At 38.2% G+C, this 19,203-nt stretch overlaps 4 protein-coding genes and 1 long non-coding RNA gene across 11 annotated transcripts; 2 read left to right on the top strand and 3 right to left on the bottom strand.

Moving 5' to 3' along the window:
- The first annotated feature begins 1,342 nt into the window (after positions 1 to 1,342).
- Positions 1,343 to 4,229, top strand: LOC144082133 (integral membrane protein 2A-like). Its single transcript, XM_077608999.1, has 7 exons — positions 1,343 to 1,400; positions 1,494 to 1,584; positions 1,821 to 1,958; positions 2,627 to 2,812; positions 2,894 to 3,004; positions 3,527 to 3,671; positions 3,758 to 4,229. The coding sequence occupies exons 2-7, from the start codon at positions 1,519 to 1,521 to the stop codon at positions 3,850 to 3,852; spliced, it is 741 nt and encodes a 246-aa protein (XP_077465125.1). The 5' UTR covers positions 1,343 to 1,400; positions 1,494 to 1,518; the 3' UTR covers positions 3,853 to 4,229.
- Positions 4,230 to 4,905: 676 nt separating this feature from the next.
- LOC144082130 (peptidyl-prolyl cis-trans isomerase FKBP3-like) lies at positions 4,906 to 8,574 on the top strand. 6 transcript variants are annotated; one of them, XR_013303153.1, is made up of 7 exons: positions 4,906 to 6,650; positions 6,836 to 6,936; positions 7,599 to 7,653; positions 7,746 to 7,855; positions 8,060 to 8,144; positions 8,346 to 8,388; positions 8,487 to 8,574. XR_013303153.1 is itself a non-coding variant. In XM_077608996.1 (6 exons), exons 1-6 carry the CDS (start codon positions 6,489 to 6,491, stop codon positions 8,506 to 8,508), a joined length of 468 nt encoding a protein of 155 aa, XP_077465122.1. In that variant the 5' UTR covers positions 4,906 to 6,488; the 3' UTR covers positions 8,509 to 8,574. The 6 variants fall into 6 exon arrangements, 3 of the variants coding, with proteins under 3 accessions (XP_077465122.1, XP_077465121.1, XP_077465123.1); XR_013303151.1 differs by having other exon boundaries at positions 7,599 to 7,665; XR_013303152.1 differs by having other exon boundaries at positions 7,599 to 7,665; positions 8,346 to 8,392.
- A 49-nt stretch (positions 8,575 to 8,623) lies between these two features.
- LOC144082132 (uncharacterized) lies at positions 8,624 to 11,265 on the bottom strand. Of its 2 annotated transcripts, XR_013303154.1 has the most exons (10): positions 10,750 to 11,264; positions 10,109 to 10,173; positions 9,858 to 10,034; positions 9,632 to 9,764; positions 9,515 to 9,539; positions 9,397 to 9,448; positions 9,297 to 9,321; positions 9,155 to 9,213; positions 9,046 to 9,079; positions 8,624 to 8,678 (listed from the first exon to the last, which is right to left on the bottom strand). It is a non-coding gene; the product is annotated as an uncharacterized LOC144082132 (long non-coding RNA). The 2 variants fall into 2 exon arrangements; XR_013303155.1 differs by lacking the exon at positions 9,632 to 9,764 and having other exon boundaries at positions 9,297 to 9,448; positions 10,750 to 11,265.
- A 581-nt stretch (positions 11,266 to 11,846) lies between these two features.
- LOC144082129 (putative G-protein coupled receptor 174) lies at positions 11,847 to 15,123 on the bottom strand. The gene is made up of 3 exons (XM_077608994.1): positions 14,366 to 15,123; positions 13,811 to 14,181; positions 11,847 to 13,067 (listed from the first exon to the last, which is right to left on the bottom strand). Exons 2-3 carry the CDS (start codon positions 14,024 to 14,026, stop codon positions 12,285 to 12,287), a joined length of 999 nt encoding a protein of 332 aa, XP_077465120.1. The 5' UTR covers positions 14,027 to 14,181; positions 14,366 to 15,123; the 3' UTR covers positions 11,847 to 12,284.
- Positions 15,124 to 15,126: 3 nt separating this feature from the next.
- On the bottom strand, positions 15,127 to 18,259 carry LOC144082127 (putative P2Y purinoceptor 10). The gene is made up of 4 exons (XM_077608992.1): positions 18,153 to 18,259; positions 17,227 to 17,448; positions 16,964 to 17,144; positions 15,127 to 16,018 (listed from the first exon to the last, which is right to left on the bottom strand). Exons 2-4 carry the CDS (start codon positions 17,367 to 17,369, stop codon positions 15,131 to 15,133), a joined length of 1,212 nt encoding a protein of 403 aa, XP_077465118.1. The 5' UTR covers positions 17,370 to 17,448; positions 18,153 to 18,259; the 3' UTR covers positions 15,127 to 15,130.
- Positions 18,260 to 19,203: the final 944 nt, after the last annotated feature.

The following is a 19,203-nucleotide window of genomic DNA, read 5'->3' as shown; positions in this document are numbered from 1 at the left end:
TCCAGGTTGCATTTTATATGAGAACTGGAAAGACGCCACGATTTTGCATTGAATTAGAGCGTCAGCGCAGCAATACGTGTTTATTTATTCATAGGTACAAGGCTAACTGAGCCAAGAGAGCGAAAGGATAGGACCACCACAGACCAGGCAATTGAAGATATGTGTTAGATATACTGTAGTGCCGTGACTCATGCCAATGGTTCCACAAAGTGCAGTGAAAGCTGTCTCTCAGGGCAGCAGGCACACTGACAAGTAGTTGCGAGCCTGTTGGAGACAGCACTTGTGCTGGGTCAATTTACAGAATGGCGTATTCATAGTAATGAATAGACTGCATTGAGCACACTAAGTGGTTGTTTAAATTGATTACAGTACAAGATTAAGTCTTTTTTGTTATGCTTCACGAAAACAGAATGTGTAATTGATAGAATGATACTAAATGGCAGCAGGTACTGTATGGATGATGGTATCACCTCAAAATTTCTTTTTTAATCTTTTGAGGTATCAGTGTGTAAAAGGAGTAGCTTTTGGTGTTTATTACTTAGTTTTGATGGCTGTAACAGCAACTATACTTTAGTGCAGAATTGGTAAATCACTTTTTATCATAGTCATTGGGATATTTAAAGTTGTTTACACATTAATATTTTGTGCATCTGTGTATACAATATAAATGAATATTTGATCAATTAAATAAACATGTACGTTTATTTTATTTTCTTATTCAGCATGCAATAATTTAAGAATAAATTAACTTTAACTTGTGAAATTGTAGAGCAAATAAAGATAAATAAAAGAAATCACATTCTCAAATACAGCAACAGTGTTGTCTTAAAACAGGGTTAAAATTCAGAAATCACAGATTAAAAATAAATAAATCCAAGAATTTTTGTGAACATTTAAATCACATCATCAAGTTACGATATTTACTTTTTTCTTTGATTTACCTATCATTTTTCAATGTTTTAATAATTACTGTATGTTAATTTTCATTTGTCTGCGAATCCCTGTGGGATATGATTCATGGCTAGAAACAAATCTCATGACCATTCTAATGGATTGTAGCCTGTATAGATTTATAAATTATTTTTTGTCATTTATGGTCGAATTTTCCAACGCAAAAGGCAAGGAAACACTTCTTTCTTTTGCTCTATATTTGTGATTTAAAAAAATAATAATCACAAGCCCTTTCGATATTAAAATTACAGATAGTATACGGTGAAAATGTTTTTTTTTTAATATCATGGAATTGTCTATATCATGAATGACTATGAAAATGTAAATTCGCAGCACATATTGTGATCGTGTTTGTGTGTGTTGTGAAATGAGATCGTGGGCTGCCATTTTTAATCCCAGTCGGAATACTGCAACCGGAAGTGCTCGCTAAACCAGACGGAGGCTGGAAAGTGCGTCACACCGCTGATCCGCACAGAATAAACACAAAAAAACCCTAACACTCCAGCACCGACAGTTACACGATTTATTATTTCTTCTTTCAGGAATCGGACGTTTTTTTGTGCCACAATGGTGAAGATCGCGTTTAACCCGGCTCTGGCGCAGAAAACCCTGGTCAAGGAGCCTGTTGTGAAGGTAACCGACAGTGCGTATTCTTAATCCCGCTAGCAGGCCTGCACCGACCGATGCACGCATCTCGTCTCTGGGTTCGATCCGTTACGTGGCCGTGCACATTCGTGATCTCAAATTGGAGAGCTATTTTATTTACAACATGGGTTATTGCGTCCGTTCCGCGAGGATGACGCCAAATGACGGGGACGTGCATGCATTTCTCGTGCAATAACTTTAAACGCCATGGCAATGTTATGCAGGACCCCGAACTCGCCACAGCTCCGGTGGGGCTCGCCGGCTCCACAGGTCGGTGTTTGGTGACATTGTTGGGCATCGCCTTCATCCTTAGTGGACTCATCGTCGGGGGAGCTTGTCTCTATCGATATTTTACACCCAAGGTAAAATGGAGATATGCCTTTCCGTCTACTGTATTTCCACTTTTCTTTAGATGATCGTTTGTTTGCGACAAATAACAGACTTTGGTCTATCTGTGCTTTTGGAATGTTTCGTGACAAGAATTTTTATGCACTTTTCAATTGATGCAAAAGGTACACACACACTCATTGGCTTTCATCTAGCACCCATGATTTTTACGGTGAGCAAGTAAATTTAATTATGTGGTTTATTTTTTATTTTTTTATCGCACAATTTTGTTGTTTTTCCAATAAATTTATGAAGGGAGGCTGACCAACACGAATTTGTCCCCTGTTTAACTTTATTATTTGTGCTTTGGCTCCGCCTAGTGGATTGATTACAAAGCGCACAGAACAGGAAATAATATTTCTCAAAGGAGCACATTAAACTTGTTGCCCCTTCATTTCAACTAGCAAGACTGGCTGAGCTTCTTATGTTTCAGTGTTACTAATGCCTTTAGACATTCAATACATTTTTGACTAGGAGTGCTTCATAAAAAACAACCAAATTTATGCAGTATATACACATACACTATAAGTCTGTACAACTTCTATAGGAAATACTTTTTGAATTTTATCTTCTGATTAACCCTGATAAAAGCCACTGAGGTTTTGTGGAGAGAGTAATTTTGCTCTTCCCTCCTGTCGTTCAGAGGCTCTATCACGGCACCATGCAGTATAGTGACATGTCAACCGATGGTGGTGCAGAGAGACAGCCGTACTATCTCCCACGCGTTGAGGAAGAGGTGGAAATTTCTGACAGCATGGCCGTTATCAGCGTCCCGCCTCCCCGTTTCAGGGCTGGAGACCCTGCCTACATCCTCCATGACTTCAACAGGGTGAGGGAGGCTTGCTTCTCACATTACCAAAAGACAAGATCAATTTGGAATTCTTTCCTTATTGTTTTTTTGTATCAGTAGAAGCTGACCGCATATCTGGACTTAACTCTGAGGACTTGCTTTGTGATTCCACTGAACACATCGGTTGTGCTGCCTCCCCAAGATCTCATTGACCTCTTCTCACAGTTGATGGTGAGCACAATGACAACACGAAAACTACACTGACTTCCCCTTGGTTAAAAAAAAAATTCTTAACTTATCTAAGGATTTAGAATAACACATCGATTAGACCTTGGCTGTCAAAAATGTTACGAATGTATAGGCATGAATATTCCAAAATGTTTTATTTTTTTAAATGGATAATGTTATTGATCAGTGTTTATTGGATTACAGAACTTCATAAAATAATTTTAGTGTATAACAAGTTTTGTGCATTGACTCCATTGCACAGTTAAATTGCAATCGATTCAAACCATACGATTGCTCAGGTTAGGGTTGCAGGTTTTATAATGCGCCAAAAATAGGTTTTACCAAATAATTAAAGGCAATTACATCTGGGTTCATAATCATTTCTTCCACGGGGTGAGACAATACAATCACTGGCATGTTTTCGAGAGAATACGTATAAATCCAATATATCTGGTGAAATAACTATTTATTGTCATACAATTTTACCTTTCAACAAGTAATCCAATTTCCTTCGACCTGTCCTAGTCTGGCTCATACCGCAGCTACCTAGTGCAAGAGGACCTAGTGGTAACTGAGCGCATTGAGGACATCAAGCCTTTGGGTTTCTATATCCGTAGACTGTGCACCGGTAAGGAAACGTACAGAATGGAGCGCCGTGCCAGCCTACCAGGTATTCATATACCTTTTCCCTTTAATCCATTAGTCTAAGATTACAAAACGGCTTTTCAACCCAGCTTTTCAATCTGTTTTCTATAGGTGGAGGTATTCAAAAGCGCGCTGCAGAGGAGTGCTTCACCTTCCATCACTTTGAAAACAAGTTTGTGACCGAGACTCGAATCTGTAAGGTGTAATGTGATGTAGACGGATGGCGAAGAGTCTGACTGAGAGAGCCAGGGGTAGATGATGGGAATAGGCGGCAGAGAAAACTACTATAAAATAGGAAGTTACTGATGTATTTACAGTGGTACCTCGAGATACGAGCTTAATTCGTTCCGGGACTGAGCTCGTATTTCGATTTTCTCGTAACTCAAACGAACGTTTCCCATAGAAATGAACTAAAAACAAATTAATTCGTTCCGGGACTGAGCTCGTATGTCGATTTTCTTGTAACTCAAACGAACGTTTCCCATAGAAATGAACTAAAAACAAATTAATTCGTTCCAACCCTCTGAAAAAAACACCAAAAACAGAATATTGGATTGGAAAAAAATGTTTTATATGTTCTATTTCACCATCTATTAACAAAGTAACAGATAACTAGTGGTTTAATAGTATACTAAATGTTCTTATGAGCAGCCTCTTGTATTCCTCTGTCTGCTCGTACATCAAAATTTGTCTCGTATCTCAAGATAAATATTTGCCCGAAATTTTACTTACTTTTAGCTCAAATTGCTCGTATGTCGGGGCACTCGTATGTCGAGGTGCCACTGTACTATAAAATGAGAAGTTACTGATGTATTTACTCGGTTTTGCATTCCTTGTTTAGCCTCCTCTGCCTTTGCTATATTTCCTTCAAAATGTATTGGTCTTAGCTTTCAACTATTAACCTGCTAGTCTTGTGCTAAAAGCTGCATTTTCTAATTAGATAAGGATTTGCTTAATTTTGGTTCCTCTTTTGTGTTCCAGTAACTTCCTCCAAAGTCCTTGTTATGCTTCTGTATTTCACCATCTCTATTACAGCAGACCTAGGTGTTGTTCTACAGTACAGTGTCACTGTAAGCACACATTCAGAAACAGTTGTAGAGCAGCTTGTACACTCATGCAATGTACAGTAGTATACTATTGTGGGTTACGTTATTTGTTGGTACAATAGCGCTCATCACCATGGAAATGTTTATGTAGAAGTAGGAGTACAAAACCAGACATCACTTCCTTAAAGTCTATGCTGTCCAACTGTATTATGTTTATTTAATGTAGCTCCCTATATGAGCTGTAAGTTTAACCACATTTGTGTTAGAAGTCCCTAATGTTAAGGTGTATATTTTATTTTGATGATATTTTGGATTTTTATTTGTGTCATAAAATAGTGGTAAGGAATTGTAAGTTGCACATGAGCCATTCCCCTCCAAAATATCTAATTTGCTTTGGATTTATCAAAATATGTTGCTTTAGAAGACTCAAAAAGGCACAAGCAATAAGCATTCTTACCTCAATTTCCTTCAAATGTGACAGCTCATTCTGGTTTAAAGGGGCATACTTATAAATGCATGTCTGAAAGTAGTGTTGTGCTCAAGACAGACAACACTACCCCGAGACTAAAACTTGCCATGATTGGAGCTTACCGAGACCAAGGTGAGACAAAAAAAATTGAGAGTAAAGAACCAAGGCCGGACGGAAAAAGAGGTTCAAGACTGACCTTGTCGAGACCAGTTGTATAAAAAAATAATTTAAAAAAAACACATGACCTAGAGTGTGTGTGTGTGTGTGTGTGTGTGGGATCAGGTCTCATAACAATGCATGCATTACCAAAAAACCCTCAGTAAAACATAAAAGGTTACATCCTTCACAGGGGTATTGACAGGTTGATAAACACATACATCGAAGGTATTTGTTTTTCTACTAAATGCTTCATTATACTAATAAAATCAATGATCTTAAAGAAGAATCTGGCCAATCAAAGAATGAGACGATACAAAGACTTTTGGGCGTTAGGACCAAATTAAAAGCTCGGTCTTGAGTGTAACATCATTATCTGTAAGACACTTGAACGTGAAGGGTGTTTCTTGAGTGTTTGCCCATGTTTTAAAATAACAGACTTGATACAATTGTACAGCCATTAAACTGCTCGCACTTTGTTTGGTGATTTAAAAAGAAAAATGATGTGATTGCTCATCATTGTGCAAATAAAGGAATTGTTTTCGAAAGTATGTATATAGTAAGGCTTTTTTCTTTAAAAAATTGACATAGTATAGTAATGCTGGGCCGATGATGAGGTAGTAAAACTGTTGGTATTTGAAATTGGGCGACGTGATTTTTTTAAAAAAATGAACAGGTATAGTAAGGATTCTTTTTTTTAAATGACCATGTATTGTAAGGCTTTTTTAAAGACCATGTATAGTGAGGCTTTAAAAATGACCATGTATAGTAAGGCTTTTTTCTTAAACTGACCGTGTAAAGCTTTTTTCTTTAAAAAAAAAACTATGAAAATGAAAAATGATCATGTATAGTAAGGATTTTTTCTTAGAAACAAGACCATGTATAGTAAGGCTTAAAAAAATGACCATGTATACTAAGACTTTTTTTAAAATGATCATGTAAAATAAGTAAATGTATAGTCTCATTTCATCTCATTTTCTGAACCGCTTTAATTGCATTAGGGTAGAAGGAAATAAAGGAGGATGGATTTTATGTTTAAATAAAAAATATTTTGGGTGAGTAAAATGTGGCTATATTCCTAAATAATATTTCAATTGTATGAGGTTATTATTGATGCTTTTTTATATGTGTCGCATAATACACGTTAGTATTATGAAAACAATGTACTTTTATGTGTCTTTTTTTGATACGCATTACCCATGTCAGAGTTCAAGGGTTGGCTCCACCCTTCAAAAAGGCGGATGAGCCAGCTGCCAGTCCTTTGGTAGACTGCAGGCAGCTCAGAAATGACGATTTACCGAAGAAAGACCTGATAAAGTTCTCACAGGACACGGTACGTTGTCATTTGGGGATTTCGAAGCCCCAGTTCTCATTTGAAGAGTGCTTTATGACGGTAGTAGCATGCTTCGATCGCGTGATGTGGCCCAATGTGGATGCAGACGGTAAAATGTTTGCAAACAAATTGGCTACATTGCGTTACCTACAGCTCTTAATGTTTCATTCCATTGTGTGTTTCAGTTCCTCAACGAACAAGGATTGCTGAGAAACATCAAGAATGGGGCCATAACAGCCAAAAAGGAGCAACTTGTCGACCCCATAATGAGCTGTTTGTCAGCAAAGTGAGTCATTTTTTTAAATAGTAGTTTCTATTTACTATATCCGTGTAATCATTAAATATCAGCTTTCGGTATTCACGGCTTTGCTAAATTAGCTTGTTTTTCATTATGATACATTCCAATTTTGAATGAAAACACTAACTGGCTTGGCGTTGATTTTTTTTTTTTTTTTAAATAGCAACAACTTGTGTGGATAACTCACACCCACATAAATGCCATCAGTGGAGGTGTAAGGAATAAACAGTACACTTTTATAGAATATAGACATTTCCCTTCACTTTCTTAAAGGAAGACCTCAGGGCTTGGACCTTTTATTTTTTTTTATTTTAAATGCGTTTGAGACATTCAGTCAACAAAAGCGCAGGGGCCATTTTTCACTTGAGTTTAAACATATGATAAAATAACAATTTTCCCTCATTATAGGTCTCTAAACTGGTCCTCGAGGGCTGCTGTGGGTGCAGGTTTTGGTTCCAACAGATCCAACATTAACAGTTTAACCAATGGGGTTTTTCTGCTGAAAAAAGAATCACCTGAATGCAATCCAGTGATTGTACTACTAGGATACCAGATTGGAATGAAAACCTGCACCCTCCGCTGCCCTTTCTGGAATAGTTTGGGGACCACTGGTCAAATGAGCAATTCTATAATCATGCTGTGTTTTGTAGAGGTTTAAAGCCACGGATGTACACGGTGGAAGAGGTGACAGCTGTCAAGGCAAAGGTTGTGGACGATGTGGACCCAAGTGTTTCAGGTTATTTATTTTCTTGTAATGTGTACTAAACCTACTTATTGTGTATCTTGCTTCTCTGCAGTGTCCACCCAAGTTTACCAAATCAACGCTGAAGAAAGATGACCAGACAAACTTCCCCAAAAAGGGTGACATTGGTGGATGGCACACTTTTTGACAGCAATATCCCCTCAGGTACTTGTCATTATAGAGCAGGTGTCTCCAACTCTGGTCCTCAGGGTCCCTATCTCCCACCACATGATCAAGATCCTGATTAAGGTGTGATGGAGGACATGGAAAATAAACTGGACTGGGGCCCTCAAGGACTGCAGTTGGAGGTTATTTATTTTCTTGTAATGTGTACTAAACCTACTCATTGTGTATGTTGCTTCTCTTCAGTGTCCACCCAAGTTGACCAGACAAACTTCCCCAAAAAGGGTGACATTGGTGGATGGCACACTTTTTGACAGCAACATCCCCTCAGGTACTTGTCATTATAGAGCAGGTGTCTCCAACTCTGGTCCTCAGGGTCCCTATCCAGTATGCTTTCCATATCTCCCACCACATTTGAATCAAATGATCAAGATGTGATGGAAAATAAACTGGACAGGGGCCCTCAAGGACTGCAGTTGGAGATCCCTCTTATAAAGACTCAGATCATTTTTAAGTCTCCCTGTTTCTGCAGTGGATGTCGGCTTGCTGACTGAGGAAAAGAGAGCCTTTCTGATGTTGGTAAAACCTAACTTTTAACTTAACTAATCCTGTCCATTTTTTAATGTTGGACTTAGTCTATTGTGTGTTGACCCTCTTTTCTTATTTTCCACAGTGCCAAGAGTCCTTGTCCATGAACAGCAACACAACCTCATCTTTAAATGCTGGATGGCTTGTGGACCAATAAAAGTTCTTGAAATGTACATGTGCATTTTTTTTGCTAGTTATATGAAGAAAAAAAACACAAGTGACTTGACATTTGAAAGTTTTTATTCAAAGGGACATTTGTATGGACAGTCTTCTCCACCTGTAGACAAGATTAAAACACTTAGAGAATTTTCAACTAAATACTTAAAAAAACCATTTTTTAGCCTAAAAGACTTATAATTAAAAAGTCAGCATAACACTTAGAAAATGTTGCCCCAAAAACTTAAGCAATTTAGAATTTTTTTTAAACAAAATTTACAACAGCACTTATAATAAAAAATATACTTAGGCTCAAAAAAAATTTGGTTTTTTATTTTAAACCACTTAGGATATAAAAATTAAAGGAAAAAAAAGACCATTGAGGGTCTTGGGTCTTTTTTCTCCAAGTGTTTTAACAAAGACAAATGACACTCAAATCTCTTTTATTGAAATTTCTGACTGAAGAAAAGAAGTGAGATCCTCCGTACCTTAAGGATCTGGTCACCATGAGCCAGACAACACCTAAGAAGAGGGAGAGTAAATTTAGTCAATAAAATAGATCTGGATGAATACTTGGATATTCAACAATAAACTCACCTCTCAGAAGACTGCGTTCAGAGATGAGGCATCACTTGGAGACCCTCCAAAGTCTGGACCTGATGTGTGCAAAAGTTAGCATATTTAGACACTGGAGATTCAACAAATAGACTTACATTTTTGTTGTTAAATCTAGTTTTACCTTGATTAGAAGACCAAAGATGATGCTAAACGGGGGAAACTTCATTTAACAAAGCTATTTAGGCGTTGCCAAACAACTAATACAGGAAGAGAAATCTTACAGAGTTCAGAGACGCCACATCATGCAAGAGGCATCATCTTCAAGTGGGCAACCTGGGAAGATCAAGTGGGCAACCTGGGAAGATCAAGTGGGCAACCTGGGAAGATCAAGTGGGCAACCTGGGAAGATCACCTGGACATGGACCTGATGTGTGCAAAAAAGAAGCAAAAGTTTGCATATATAGACACTGGAGATTCAACAAATACTTACATTTTTGTTGTTAAATCTAGTTTTACCTTAATCAGAAGACCAACGATGATGCTAAACGGAGAAAACTTCATTTAACAACGCTATTTAGGAGTTGCCAAACAACTAATACAGGAAGAGAAATCTCAGAGTTCAGAGACGCCGCATCACCTGGACATGGACCTGATGTGTGCAAAAAAAGAACCAAAAGTTAGCATATATAGACACTGGAGATTCAACAAATACTTACATTTTTGTTGTTAAATCTAGTTTTACCTTGATGAGAAGACCAAAGATAATGCTAAACGGAGAAAACTTCATTTAACAACGCTATTTAGGAGTTGCCAAACAACTAATACAGGAAGAGAAATCTTAGAGTTCAGAGACACCACATCATGCAAGAGAGGCATCATCTTCAAGTGGGCAACCTGGGAAGATCACCTGGACATGGACCTGATGTGTGCAAAAAAAAAGCAAACGTTGTCATATACAGAGACTGGAGATTCAACAGATGGGATTAGTTTTACCTGTAACCTCAAGGGTTTGAGTGTCCTGGGGCACACGGGAAGAGCTGCATCTTGATTTAACCACGCTATTTGGGAGTTGACAAACAATTATTGCATGAAAGAGAAATCTTACAATAAATGATCAAGCTAAAGAATGAAAATAAGTTAGTGAGTGCTCCGTGCTATTTTCCCTTTTCCAGACAAGGCGATTAAATATACAGACTGAATAACAGCTAGGAGAAAGTTGGCTTAACAACTTTTGATTAAAATGATTTGTTTAGTACTCGCAGTGAAAACTATCAGTACATACATCATTTTGGAGTGAGCCTTTAGCTAACAAACTGTCCGTTGATATCTCGGCTTTGTTTAAATCCACTAAAAGTCTTTCTACACGACTCGAAAATGGAGAAAACAGACTATAGATCTTAGTGTTAACATCAAGACGACGCTTGACGTGCTCAAATGGAAAGCGTTGTCGTGACGCTAATGCTAAGATAGCTTGTAACATGTGGCACAGAGCCCAAACTTAAATCGTCGACGATGCGGTCAACCTGGCATTAAACTTACAGATTTGTTGGCGGTTTTGCTCAGTTGATTCCTAAAAAATCTGCCGGTAGCGTGATAAAAACGCAGTTAGGCCAGTATAGTGCTCAACGCCTTACCTTGTTGGCATGCTACACGGCCATCAGCATGGACATGGCTGTTGGAGAAGACGAGGCACTGCGCATGTGCTTAATTTATACAGCTTCCTTGAAGATAGGCCACGCCCATATCGCCCCACCATATGGAAAGTGGAAAAGATGGTGGCTTGCTTACTGTGCTCCACTAGGTGCTTTGTCTTCCCAACTCTATGTCTATGTTTTGAAGATGACATTCCTCCCAACTCAATGTCTATGTTTTGAAGATGACATAGTATAATGGTCATGATTTTTGTGGTCTTGATCCTATAAAACAGTGTATCTCATATCATTATCTGTAATGCCTTACTTTTTTTTTTAAAACTGCTTCACTATACCTGGTCATATTTTTAAAAAAAAGCCTTACCATACATGGTTACAGATTATAGTACTGAATATTGAGCATGTCCGGTCAGAATCAAACAGTTCCAAAATAACTGCAGTGTCTTAAAAAGCCTTACTATATTATGTCGTTTTTTAAGAAAAAAAAGCCTTACTATACTATGTCGTTTTTTAAAGAAAAAAAGCCTTACTATACATGGTCTTTTTTAAACAAAAAAGCCTTACTATACATGGTCATTTTTTAAGAAAAAAACCTTACTATACATGGTCTTTTTTGTAAATAAAAAGCCTTACTATACTATGTCGTTTTTAAAGACAAAAAAGCCTTACTATACTGTGTCGTTTTTAAAGAAAATAAGCCTTACTATACTATGTCGTCTTTAAAGAAAAAAGCCTATACTATGTTGTTTTTTAAGAAAAAAGCCTTACTATACTATGTCGTTTTTTACGAAAAAAAGCCTTACAATACTATGTTGTTTTTTTTTTTAAGAAAAAAGCCTTACAATACTATGTCATTTTTTAAGAAAAAAAGCCTTACTATACTATGTCGTCTTTTAAGAAAAACGCTTTACTGTACATGGTCGTTTTTTTTAAAATAAAAAAGCCTTACTATACATGGTCATTTTTTAATAAAAACCCTTAATATACATGGCCATTTTTAAAGAAAAAAGCCTGACTATATATAAATAGTATTTATTTTTTAAACAAATAAAAGCTTTACTTTACATTGACCACTTTTTTTTAAAGAAAAAGCCTTACGATGTCCAGCCATTCAAGTCATTTTGCATGCCAGCTTTACGTTTGTACCAAATCTCGGGGTATTCTTTGCTCAGTTATGAAGCACGTCTAATAAGATGAATAAATATTTGACATTATCGTCGACAAGGAAAAAGAGTGTCGCCAAACTTTCGTCAAAACATATACATAATACCAAGTATTTTATTGCCCTGAATGTTGGTTTATTGGCATGGGTAGTTCATGATGGATTAATTCCATGGCAGAAATTGCCTAATAATTTTACCATTTCCTCAAACCTCAAGTTTCAAAAATAATATGCACAACTTCCAAATACAAATGAATTCTATATATTCTTTTGTCCATGACATGGTGATTAACAGTTCTGGCAACTTGTCCTTCAATAGTGAAGCCATTCACCTAAAGTCCTTCACTCGAGGCATTCACCTACCTGAACTCATAAGATCTGGTATTTCTGGCTTGCTCAGTCGTCTACGAAATTCGTATGTTGTGAAGTAATACATGATAGGGTCCAGGCTGCAGTTGAGGCTAGCCAAGAAGAGTGCAAAAGGGTGACATCTTTGGATCCAATCTTTCAGGGTGCAGCTGCTCAATGTGTTTGCCTTTGCCAAGAAGTCCAGTGGCATACTGATGTGATAAGGACCAAAGCACACTAAAAAAACAACTGTGCAACTTAACACCATCCTCAAAGCTCTCCGTTTCTCCCCTTGGTCAGGAATAGTGCTGCTAGACTGCTTTCGTAAGCTCTCAGCAGTGAGGCAGGTGCAGGCTAACACCAGAATTAAGGGAACGATGAAACCCAGGAGTTCACCCAAAATTAAGATAACCCAGGCTGTTGAGCCATTGATCTTCTGCATGGGCAGCTCTGAGAAACAAATGTTAACTTCTGGGCTGGTGTTGCCCACCTGTGAGGTCACAAGGGCATCATTATGTTTTATGTTTCTCAGCAAAGGGAATACCAGACAGCCAAGGCAGACAAAGAGCCACCCCAAAGTGCATATGATCAAATCCACCTTTAGCTTGGAGCCCTTGTACCTCAGTGGTCGCATGATGAGTTCGCAACGGCGTATGCTCACACATACCAGGAAGTAGATGGACGCGTACATGTTAACATACTTTAGATAAAAACAGATCAGACAGAGAGCATGGCCAAAGGGCCAGCTGTTGTTCAGGTAGTAGTAGATCCTCAGTGGCAGGGAAAGAACCTGACAACAGAAGATGGGGAGGTTAGAATCATCATGCCATGCATCCCGGCAAAAATTATGGAATTTCCAGTCTCGGTGGATGTTCGCTCAGTTTTTTTTATTGTGCAGGAAAAAAAAGCAAACCAGAGATGGCCTACAAAACCTATCTATAGCCTTTAAGTCACATGTGTCAAAGTGGCGGCCCGGGGGCCAAATCTGGCCCGCCGCATCATTTTGTGTGGGCCGGGAAAGTAAATCATGAGTGCTGACTTTGTGTTTTATGATCAAATTAAAATGAAGAGTATAGATGTATATTAAATTTCCTGATTTTCTTCCTTTTAAATCAATAATTGTAATTTTTTAATCCATTTTTTCTGTGTTTTTAGTTCAAAAATCATTTAGTAATATCTAAAAATATATATAAAAAAAGCTAAAATAAACATTGTTTTAGATCTATAAAAAAGTGAATATTCAGGGCTTTTAATCCAGTTCTTTTAATCCATTTATAAAAAAAAAATCTAAATATTATATCTAAAATTGTCCGGCCCACGTGAAATCAAGTTGACGTTAAAGCGGTCCGCGAACCAACCCGAGTCTGACACCCTTGCTGTAGGTGTAATTTCACTTTTTTTCCTCCACAATTAAACAACTGAGTGAACACCCTCATATTACTGTCACTCATTTTTATTGACTGTTTCCAGAATACTCAAATGTACGATATCATACTGTACAGTAAAAACAGAATAGATCAAAAGAACTACTACCTGCATCAGGTCTGCCATGGCCAAATTCATCATGAACACCACTGCCTTCTTAGTTTCTCTGATATAAACCTTGAACACCCATAGTGCCAGTAGGTTCGCCAGTAGCCCCGGGACAAGGATAATGGTGTACACAATTGCATACACAAGATGCTGATACACCCGAAGCTCTGCCATATTTTGGCAACTGTTATTCGTCATCATCATCATCACCGTCATTATTTTCCTGTTCCACGTGGTATGGACATTGCTGTGGTGTGGATTAATTCTGAAATTTTATCAGTTAATGAATGATTCATCGGAAGGATCCCAGGAAAATATTCTTCTTACTTCAACAGAAAAAAGGTCTTGTTTCAATTCAATATGTTGGAATTCTGAAAAGGCAAAGAAACATGTGCGCACACACACACACACGCACACGATCTTACTCACAGTTGCCACATTGGAAGAACAAATATTTTGCCAGGGGTCCTTGTTCTACACTTCATCCAGCGATTGTCAACATCAAACTCAACTTTTCTTTAATAGTTTACACAATTAACAAAAAAAACACCTCACCTCTCTTTGTATTCCATTTTGACATCATGCAACATCAAGAGGCGAGGAAACAGAAGGCCTAACCATCAGTCAACCCATCGTTTTCTGTGCTATTATTCACTTTCCATCTTTGGTCCTATTACTCATACTTGTTCTGAAGCTTGTTTATGTTCAGTTATCACTATTTCCTGTTGCTATTTTCTAACAATGTCTTTTTATGTCTCTCTTTGTGACACTTGTCTTCGCCCCACACTCCGTTTCCTGTGAGGGAGGGAGGTGTGCGGTTTAAAATAAGTCATACGTTTTTGTGAAACGCCACTGTATATTAAAAATAAAAATAAAAACTGACCTATGAATTGCTGCAATTAATAAAAAAAAATAACGTTTTGGGGTGAGATGGGCCATTGCCGTGGGAAGGTTGTTTGGGTATTTGTTTTTGTAGCAGCCCTCACCCTCAACTTATGGAAGACTTAGAAAAAAGGGGGTTTTGGGCTTTGAGAAGTGGCTTCTAACTGCCACAATTAGCATAAAAGGAAGTAACAGTGAAATATTAACCATTTCTGCAAATAAACAAGTTACAAATATGTTTTCAATGGAGCTTTTGTATTGAATAAAATACCTTTATTTATAAGTGAAAGAGACTATACATACTACTATGCATGATGCATTTTCATCCCCAAAAAAGATGGGAGGCTTAAACAAAACCTGAGAAACTTTGCTCCTCTGAAACGATTAAAGCTCAGATAATGTGCTGGATAGTTCATACTGATGGTAATATTGATCCCTTCACTCTTTATTGAAAGAGCCACTCTCTGAGCTCAACAATCTGTGCAGTCGAGAAAACTTCAAACTGTGTAAAGATAAATGGCGTCTACTTAGGTGAAACCTGAATTCAGCTGTCAAGAAGTAGTAGAGGAGCGGATTAAGGCAGCAGTTTAGGCTTGCCAGGCAAAGAGAGACTGGGTGAAACTGGCGCACAGCCAGCCTGGTGCTACAATCCAGCAATAAATCTTGCTGCACCAACAGATAGAGCAGGAAATTAATGTGGTAGGGCCCAAAGCACAGCAGGAAGACGGCAGAGCAACTCAGCACCATCCGCAGGGCGCGCCGCTTCTCACCATTTGTCTGCTTCTTTTCATTGTTCTCATCAGCACAAGTGAAAGAGAGTCGTCCCTGAATTGAGCAATTGCGGGCCGGCCTTCTCAAAACCTGGCCTGTTTTCTGGTAGAGAGAACGGCTGATGAATATAGAGCTACAACCGATGAAAGCCAGAGGAATCAAGAAACCAAAGAGCTCAGCCATCACCATCAAAGTGACGGCCAGTGAGTGGGAGATAGGACGGGTAGGCAAGTCCTTGAAACAGTGGACTTGTGTTGCATTTGTTTTGAAGAACTGTCCAGATTCACCGAGGCTGAAAGCTGACCATGTCGTATTGGGTAAGACGCTAGCTGCAGGCTGTTGGATAAATGGGTTATCCGTGAGGGATGACTTATTTAACATGAAATGTGAGACATAAGTTCTACTGCTGCTAGTCCGCATGAGGATGAAGGGGGAGCAAGCCACAGCGGCAAGCACCCACACTGATACACTGATCACAAGGTCGTAGCGGCTCCTCCACCTTCGAGTTGAGAATGGGCGAAGCAGGAAGACACACCTCTGTACACTGATACACACCTGGGATCCAAAGACAGACATGTATGTGAGACATTTGAATATTAATCTAAAAGTAGACATGAAACGAAAGCATTGTTAAAGCACTGAAGCATCTAAACACGACTGGAATTTTTTCTTATGGTGCCCAATGCAGCTTTATTCTTAGCTTTTCATCATTTTCACCCTTGAAAGTTATGGTGAGAATGTAAAGAAGTGTTCATGAGTCTAGATGACAAATGCATTGCGCATTTTTCACTGGATATTTCATGAAAATGTAAACTAATTTTAAGTTGTGCATGTATGTATGTTGACTCAGTTGCCAACTGTTTGCCTCCTCCTCCACCCTCACCCACGCACACTGCCTTACACCCCAATGGACAATGTTTGCATGTTTACCTTATTTTCACAACTATATGGTGCACTGCATTTAAAGGCGCAGTGTCAATAACAAGTGTTATTTCTGTATTTGACACACACACAAGATGAACTGCATCAAAATGCATAGCCAGGCATGGCAAAACGTCCACCAGCGTAAACATTCGGACACACGCTAAAAACACATTTTTAAAAAGGCAACGGAAGCAAAACTGGGTTCGGTTGTAATTAATTTGTTTTATCTTTCTTTCTTTCTTTGTGCTTTCCACACATTTCATTTTTTTCATAATTTTATCATTTTTACAGGGTTTGGGGTAGTATTCTGGACCTTACAACCATGTAAATGATTTAAGACTTTTACATGTAAAACACATCTCTTTTTAAGGAACATCCAAGTTAGGAAACCACTTCTGGTACAAATTAATTTTGTAAGTAGAGCTAGTACATAAAGTTTGTGAATCTACTGGTGTAGTCTAGTCACACTTGAGAAAAATACAAAAGAAGACTGTGATTTCACCAGGCCAATCATATTTTTTTTCAATACATATAGGGTATGTACCCAAAAGGTTCATTCTCACAGTTGTTACTCACCAAGAATCCAATGCTTGCATACATGTTGAGGTACTTTAGGTAGAAGCAGAGCAAGCAGATATTTTGTCCAAAGGGCCACATGTGTGTTAGGTAATAAAAAATTCTTAGAGGCAGTGTCAGGATGTGGATCAGATCAGCCAAAGCCAGATTTATCATGAAGATCACTGATTTGGTATTCTTCCTGTAATGCAGATAAACAAAAAAGACATTGTTTTGTCCCAATTCTACTTGAGGCTTGTATGTGTACGTACGTCTATGTATACCTAATATATCTGCAAAGAACCCACAAGGCCACAGAATTGAGCAGCAGTCCTGGGATGAAGAGCAACAGGTAGAAGTATGTGTACAGCTTGTTCATGACCTCTTCCCATTCTGTCATGTTGTGGCCACATGAGGAGTTCTTCATGATCGGAATATATTCGGGTCATTCCCACTTTCAGACAGAAAAGCAATTTTTTTTTCTTACTTTGAGTCTGAGCTTTAACCTAAAAAGGAAGTCAGAAATGCTTACAATCGCAACAGTTCTCAAGTGTCTCAAGCGAATGTAGAAACATTAGTTACATCTAAATTTGCATACGACAGATATATTGTGACTTTAACTGTGTGACGATGAACACATTTGTTCTGAAAATTTAATCCACTGACTTTCATGTGGTTTAGTAAACCAGACTGTAGTATCAACATCCTCATGCGTGTTTTATGCATTTGGAACCAAGTTAGAAACATAATATCTGCTACAGTAAAATTTCAGAGCAATGATTACATCAGGGTATCTAAAATCAACATCGGGCTTCCTCCTGTCATCAAGTTGAGATGCCTTACTTCCTCTTTAGGCCCAATAAGGAGGGTCTCACTTTGACTTAGGGACCTTACTTTAGTGCACTACTGTGCCAAAATATTTTGCCCTTGAAATCAGATCTGGTCAAAATTGTTTCCCATGCTACTTATGTCAAAAAGAACAAAAAATGTATTGCCTGAAAAGAAAATGTTGCCAGTATGCCAAATATTGCCATTCAAATATCTCTCCAAAAATAATAAAAAAACACATTGCAAAACTCTTACACAAGATTATGTTATGCAACCAAGTCTGATTGGCTTCGGGTGCCAAAGAAATCGGCTTCAAATGTACACCGATTAAAAAACAAAAAATTACACAGACAGGTAGTATGCTATAAAAAACTGTAGTTACCTTTTGTTAAGTCTTTGTTCCAGTACAAGGATGAAGAGGGTAGACAGATCAAGGTGTGACCACCAGCAGGAACATGATGCAGGCTTCAGTTTCACACTTATGTGTGAACAGTAGATTGAAAACAGTAGTACTTCAAGGTGACAGTGTGCAGCAGCTAAAAAAAAAAAGAAAAGTCATGTGGGCATGCAGTTGGTCAAAGAATGTACAGGTCTGCCACCCTGAGGCTCAAATAAATGCTGCTTTTTCTGAAACAAGCTATGAGAAATGGTTGTGTCAAGCAAAAATGCTATCCTATAGAGGAGCTTGCACCAACCATTAAGCTGTATTGGCCACCAGAGCGTGTAGTGGTTGTAGAGTTTAGACTCTGCAACCACTACACTAAGCCCTTCATGTCATTGCTTTCATCCCGATCTAGCAATTATCACCCCCAAAAAAATCTCCAACTTCTTGTGTAATTTGCTCAATAAATCTTTATAAATCAAGTTTGACATCGAGTGAGTGTTCTGCATGATTAAGCCTTAGATGCTTACATGGGATCAAAAATGACCCCAAGGCCTGTTATCCGGAATGCAGATATTTGTCAGTAAAGAATCCTAGGGTCAAGATTTTTTTTTACATTTACCTTTAGTCTCCAGACACAAGTCTCTTGCTGTCTATCACAGAGTCTTTTTAAAATGCCAGTCGGGGAAAGGCTTGCTACCCTTTGCCAATTTAAATGCCACCAACTGGGTGGTGATGGTGATTGGACAAATGGCAGGCTTCAAAACTTATGTTAAGCAAAAGTGGACGTGTCCTGGCCAGGATATCATGAGGCCAGTGACAATTATAATATATGTACTATGATATAATCAGACAGACTGACAGAGCATTATAGAAGAGAGCCCCTCTAATACTCTTACCTGTACCTGGGTCTTCATACTGGAAGCTGTTATGAAAGACAGAGGTGGTGCAACAAAGTATTAGTTTTTTGATTATCCCAAATTAAGTGATGAAATGATTTTCCCTCAGCTTGGTCCAAAAAAATAATGGCAATTTCTTTTTTTGTGAAAGA

The sequence above is a fragment of the Stigmatopora argus genome, chromosome 9 (genome assembly GCF_051989625.1).
Source record: "Stigmatopora argus isolate UIUO_Sarg chromosome 9, RoL_Sarg_1.0, whole genome shotgun sequence".
In the NCBI taxonomy this organism is placed as follows: Eukaryota; Metazoa; Chordata; class Actinopteri; order Syngnathiformes; family Syngnathidae; genus Stigmatopora; species Stigmatopora argus.
Note: the sequence above shows the minus strand (reverse complement) of the source record. Positions and strands in the feature narration are given on the sequence as shown.